General features: G+C 41.8%; 1 protein-coding gene across 1 annotated transcript in view; it reads left to right on the top strand.

Annotated features, from left to right (window-relative positions):
• Positions 1-2,624: 2,624 nt before the first annotated feature.
• The window catches only part of LOC145397848 (uncharacterized), a 352,766-nt gene continuing 349,066 nt past the window's right edge, over positions 2,625-6,324 (top strand). The window contains exons 1-2 of the mRNA XM_080270884.1: positions 2,625-2,646; positions 3,114-3,331. Coding sequence (XP_080127010.1) covers positions 2,625-2,646; positions 3,114-3,331 — 240 coding nt within the window. The remainder of the gene's footprint in view (positions 2,647-3,113; positions 3,332-6,324) is intronic.

Genomic DNA, 6,324 nt, shown 5'->3' with positions numbered 1-6,324 from the left:
CTGCTTCCTTATTTCATCATTTTCATTTTTGAAATCCATTTCTAGTTTGTGTACATGTTCAACCAGTCTATTTTGATTCTCCACTTCAACCAGTTCTTGGTAGAAATCATCATTTTGCTTTTTACCTTTATCCTTTTTCTTTTCCAAATTTGCTTTACTAAAGTATATATCCATTTTGCAATACTAAAAGTACAGAGTATGTACTTACAATCCCAATGTTGCTGTAGTCTAAACAAACCTCAGCTGACTCAGCGCATTCTTTCGTCTTGGTTCTCTTTCCTGTTTGAACAAGTCTTGTTTAAACTTATTTTTTTTTCCTTTTAATAATGAAAAATCATTTAGTCTAACCTGGTACAGAGCTTGACTCATACAAAGATACTAATTTAGGTAATGCCACTGGCCGTGTTGGTTCGGTACGGAGCGCCGATGTCGCACGTCTGCCTCAATTGACTCCCTCTGTGTGTGTGTGTGTGTGTGTGTGTGTGTGTGTGTGTGTGTGTGCAGTACATTGGATGTGAATCATGGAATGGGTGATGTAACAACAAAAAGATAGTATGGTTGAGCATGGGTGATGTGACAGGAGTGGGTGTGTGTCACACCTAATACTAATATAGGTAATTCCACTGGCCAAGTTGGCCGGGTATGGAGCGGTGGCAGCGTGCGTCTGCTCTCCTCGGTGCCTCGTGTGTGTGTGTAATTCACTGGGTCGGCCAGGATCACTTGATGGTCGTGATCATCAGCATTTTATCCTCCCGGAAGGGAGCTGAGAGCTCATATAGTCCGATCTAAGGGCAAGGCTGTGACCTTCACACACCCACACACCCGTCTCCTTGCTCAAGGGGGACAGTAACCACCCACTTCGTCAGTGAAACTTTTCACAACCTGAGCGAGGCGCGAACTCCTGTCTACCAGATGGCATGCGAGAACGTTACCACTGTGCCAGCGAGCGGTGTCACTGTGGCAGTGAGTGTGTGTGTGTGTGTGTGTGTGTGTGCAGTACATTGAATGTGAATCATAAAATGGGTGATGTAACAACAAAAAGATAGTATGGTTCAGCATGTGTGATGTGACAGGAGTGGGTGTGACAGGTGTGTGGCGATAACAGAGGTGTGTGTCACACTGAACCCCAGCTGGCCTCTAAAACTCTGTTCATCAGTATGTTGTAATGGAGGTTGCCTTAGCCAGGTGGTCGCTCTTGTGGATGACCTACTTTTGGTTCTCATTTGATAGTTGTTGAAAAAGAAAATGTGTCTGTTGCACTATCAAGGGTGTTTAAATGTGTATGTGTGTATATGTATATGTATGTGTCTATGTATGTATCTATCGGCTTCTACCACTCTATCCACTTGTGTGCAGTAAAAGGAGAAATCTCAGCCACCTGGTCACTGCTCTGATGGATGGGATACTTTGGTTTCTCAATTTCACTCTGATAGTTTCTGAAAAATGAGTAGGTATATTTATGTCAAATTCACAAGGATTTTAAAGTTTGAATGCAAGTATTTATGTGCCAGTACGTACGTTTCGAAGTAGTATGTATGTAGGTATTTATGTATGTTTGCAAGTATTATGTATGTATATGTGTATCTATGCACTGTAGCGACCGTCTTGTCCTCACTTGACATGGCTTGGCTGCTTCATTGTTCACGTTCAAACGAGCTGTGAATGGCAGCTGATCAGTAGGACTAAGCAACACCACTTTCTGTCACTGGACAACTTACGCAACCCCGCCCAGTGCTTCACGCACAGATGTATTGTGTGGAATTCCAAAATATGTCACACCGACTTGCCCCGTGCCATGAGGCTATGCGTTTGGTCCAGTTTGCCTGCCTGTTTTTCTGTCAATTGGCAATATTAAGGAAACTCTTTTGGTTGAAACTGCACCAAATGACATAATGACTGAAGACCATCAGAGGAGAAGGTGATTATATTTGAGGGGAAACTGTCCTGGGTCCTAGGAGAAGAACCGAATTAACTTAATGAGTTTTGTTCCGAGTTTGACTAAACTTGATTGAATGGTTGAAGGACTGGAGTGACGTGATTCAGTTCTGTGGACACTTGGTGGGAGATAAAGGTCACAGGGCAAGGTCAAAGTTTCAGCCGTTGACACAGACAATTTTGATCCGGTGTGGATGAAACATAGTGACAGGATTTAAGGTAAACCGAGGATGAAATAATTTATTATCAGGATAATAGGTCAAAGGTAAGGGTCATAGGGTAAGGTCAACTAAACTCTTCTGATTCAATTTGACCCTAACTTAGTAGATTGGTTAAGGTTCAGATATGGATGAAGTATTGTTATTTTTAGAGAAATTGGTCAAAGATCAAGGGCACAGGAAAACATCAGATATTCGGCCAAAGGTCCCCCCACACAGTCATTCAGCACATGTCGTGTCCTCTCAAGTTGCTTATAATTTTTGATGCATAGTGACGAATCATATTATAAGCAGTAGATCAGAAGCAGGGAAGTGCTTCAGTTTATCACGTCTACACGATTATTTCAAGTTTTCTTTCATTTCCTTACTCCAGAATCTCATATGCCAAATGACTGTGTGGCGAGCATTTAAGTCGATTGCACTGGGCGAGCATTGCACTCTCTAAATACTACTTATTTTTAAAAAGTAGCCATGTTTGAGTCTCAGAGAGTCTGTATATCAACGAAGAAACCAAAATACGGTGCCAGCACATGGGAACCCTGGAACACACCTACTAAAGAGGTTACCACCAATTGCGAACTAGTGAATGCATCTGCTACTGCACATTCATATTCACTTCCCACTGACTGCATGCTATTTATTATATTTTTTCAGGGTTCATATATTTTGGAGAGTCCTAGGAGAAACTCTTTTGAAATGCAGAGGCTAAATATAGCTTCATTAACTATTTCAATAGGAGAACCATTCAAAGCTCAATAATATTGCTTGTATGTAGTAAAAAGTATTATTAAATAGGCATAACCTGATTTAAAAAGACATCTGTCTACCTCAAGGTGGTAAAAAATCTATACTCTGTTCACTTTAACCAGGCATAAAACTCTCATCTCTTCATCGTGAGTAGTGACCTATTAACAGAACACTAAATTGTCTTCAACTATTGTGTTTTGTATTTGTTTTCAGTTGTGGCAGGAACAGTGGGATACATACTTCAGAAAGTGGAGGTGCCCCAGTATGCCTTTGCAGGGGGTCAAGCCAACCTGAGCTGTTCCTATGATCTCCGCTCCACCCGCCTCTACTCCCTCAAGTGGTACCACAACCGCACTGAGTTCTACAGATACGTACCCACGGAGAGGGACCAGCCTATCAACATACAGCCTTCACATAACTTTGCTGTACATGTAAGTCAAAGGTGTTTTTAAGTGGAGAGAGAGAGAGAGAGAGAGAGAGAGAGAGAGAGAGAGAGAGAGATTTTGATGCTTGCCTGCAAATATGGGAGAAACATTATACTGGGAACAGACTGGGGACGAACATAAATACTGTATTATGTGGCAGATTCTGACTGGGGAAAGTATTGCTAGACGGAAAGAGATGAGTGATGTATAGGTAGATTAAGTAGTAGAGAAATTTAAGAAAATTGTAAAAATGAATGGTAAATACTGTTGAGAAGAGGAATTTGCTGGATAGGAACTACTGGGAGTTCTCAGTAATTCTCGTATTTTTTCAGTTACGAGTCAAAATTGCCACTTAGCCTGCTGTTTGTGAGTGGAGGTATTTTGTAGCGTTATGCATTAATTTTATGCATTGATTCTCTATAATGTTTTATATACTCGTATGTGATTGGTATAATGTGTAATTTTATCTCAATTTGTGTGCTAAATAATTCAGAGTGTTACAGTGTGTAAGAAAACTCTGGGATATTTTGAATGCCTCTGACTGGTAATTGTCGCTCCTTCAAGAATGGACTAGAGCTTTGGAGAAGTAGGGAAGGCTATATAGGGAGGTGGAAGAGCATACGGGAGACAGTTTCGTTTCAGTTTTAATTTCAATGCAATTCAGTGTCAGTGTGGCCTAGTGAAGACTGTATATCTCAGGAAAACAGGGAGGTGTAGTTAGCAAGCATTAAGTGTACTTATTGGGTGAATAAAAACCGTGAACATGAGAAGCCAGTGTTTATTTACCACGTCTGAGCTGATCTTGCTGTTGCATGCTGAAAGGCTGACCATATGAAGGACAACTCACTGAGCAACGTCCTTCCTATACTGAACTACTGCTGAAGGAACCTGCGGCAGTGTGGGACAGGGACATAACAGTGGTTTCAGGAGTGTGGATCATTAAAAAAAGTGCTGCAATGAGTCTAATCTTCGACTTGGAGCAAGGGGGTGTGCAAATAAGGAGCCGAACTGGGCAGGAGGAGGAGGTGTCCCTAGCTGCAGTGATGAAGCTATTACTAGCACAAAGTTCACAACTACAAGCACAAAATGAAGAACACAAAGTGCTAAAGAACAAAATCAAAGAACAGCCAGAGACACAAAGTGAACAGCTAGAGGCACAAGTGAATAGCTACAGGCACAAAATAAAGAACAGAAAGAATTATATGAAGGACTTCATATGCATTACAGGAGCAACAGAAGGAGTTGCAACTAAGGATGCAGAGACAGCTTGATTCTTTCATGCCGGGAATGAAGGAAGAACAGCAACAGTTGAAGAAGGAAGTATATACTGAGCTACAGCAGCAGAAGTGTGAGGTAAGCACAAGAGTGATGGATGCAGACAGCATGTAGACAACCAGTTGAAGATTAGTGAGGGAACAGTGATGGAGTGCAGACAGCATGTATATGATCAGATGAATTATGTGGTCAAACCATGTGAAGTTAATTAGCGAGAGAATTGAGGCTGTAGAGAAATACTGTACTGCTGAACCTCAGGTTAGTGTATATGGAGTATATATATATATATATAAAAAAAAAAAAATGGACTGTATGTTAAATTTTGACGAAATCCAAGCATCTAAAGATAGCATTACGGGGTTGAGTAATCAGACCGCAGGAGTTATGAGTCCTGGACTTAATTATGATGCCCCAGTCTTTAGGCCCTAAACCAGTGAAGTGCATGGCTATAATTGGGGTCCAATTAACCCGTACCATGCTGGACAGAAAAAAAAAAAATGATATCCCACTATGCTGGCTGATTTTGGATTTTTTTCCTGGCTAAATGGGCTTAATATATCAATATAAGATCTCTGGTACTACTAAAAGTAATCACTAAAGCCATTTAGTTGGTTGAATCGAGTCAGGTTGATGCCACTTTACCTCTCAAATCTTCAAGGTTACTAAGAGAGCAGAGCAGCTGTGAGCTTGTGAACCGATTTTGGATTTTTTTTTTCCATCTATATGGGCCTAATACATCAATATAAGACCCTGGCACTAATAAATGTAATCATCACAGCCAGAAAGTTGTCTGAATCAAGTCAGGTTGGTACCACTCTACCTCTGAAATCTTCGAGGTTATTGAGAGAGAGGAGGGTCTGTGACCGTGTGAACAGATTTTGGATTTTTTGTGGGTAAATGGGCTTAATACATCAATATAAGATCCCTGGAACTAATAAAAGTAATCATCAGTGCCAGAAGGTAGGTCGAATCGAGTCAGGTTGGTGCCCTCGACCTCTGAAATCTTCAAGGTTACTGAGAGAGCAGAGTGGCTGTGAGCCTGTGAAGATGCACTCACCTCCCGTGCTCCTAAATCAGTGTTGTAAGCGTAGCAGAGAAATGTACGAAGTTAGCGAGATACGTTATTACCTTCCATTTTACTTTGGTTGGTTGCAATGACTTTTCAGTGCAGCAGGGCGTAGATCCATGTCACTGGCATTTTTGAAGGGGCCGTAGATCTATGTTGCTAATGTGGTACGGATTAAAAAGAAACCTCAGGAATTTGATGCCAAAGTATCTTGGGAAGCTTACCTTGCACAGTTTAAGTTACTGATCAGAATGGTTGGGATGATAGACAGAGGGCAGTGCAGCTTGCTACTAGCCATAAGGGTTCCACAATACAGATTCTTGGGTAAATGTCTGTGGAGGAGAGGAACAGTTATCAGTCCCTAGCTGAAGTTCTGGAGAATAGATATGGGACCATCTAGCAGACTGAGGTTTACAAGGCAAGATTCAAGATCAAAGTGCAGGCTGAAGGCGAATCCCTCCAGCAGGTTGCTCAAGACCTGGAGAGTGTGGCATGTACGGTGTACCCTGGAGCAGCACCTAACCTGTTGGCTATTCTTCTGAGGGGCCAGTTCATCAATGTTCTTGATAGTGCAGAGCTGAGAGTGCAAGTGAAGCAGGCACAACCCAGAAGCATGCAGGAAACACTAGCCAAAGCTCTGGAATTTGAGTCCTACGTC

The sequence above is a fragment of the Coenobita brevimanus genome, chromosome 43 (assembly GCF_032717465.1).
Source record: "Coenobita brevimanus isolate Jiangsu-jjx chromosome 43, ASM3271746v2, whole genome shotgun sequence".
NCBI lineage: Eukaryota > Metazoa > Arthropoda > Malacostraca > Decapoda > Coenobitidae > Coenobita > Coenobita brevimanus.
Note: the sequence above shows the minus strand (reverse complement) of the source record. Positions and strands in the feature narration are given on the sequence as shown.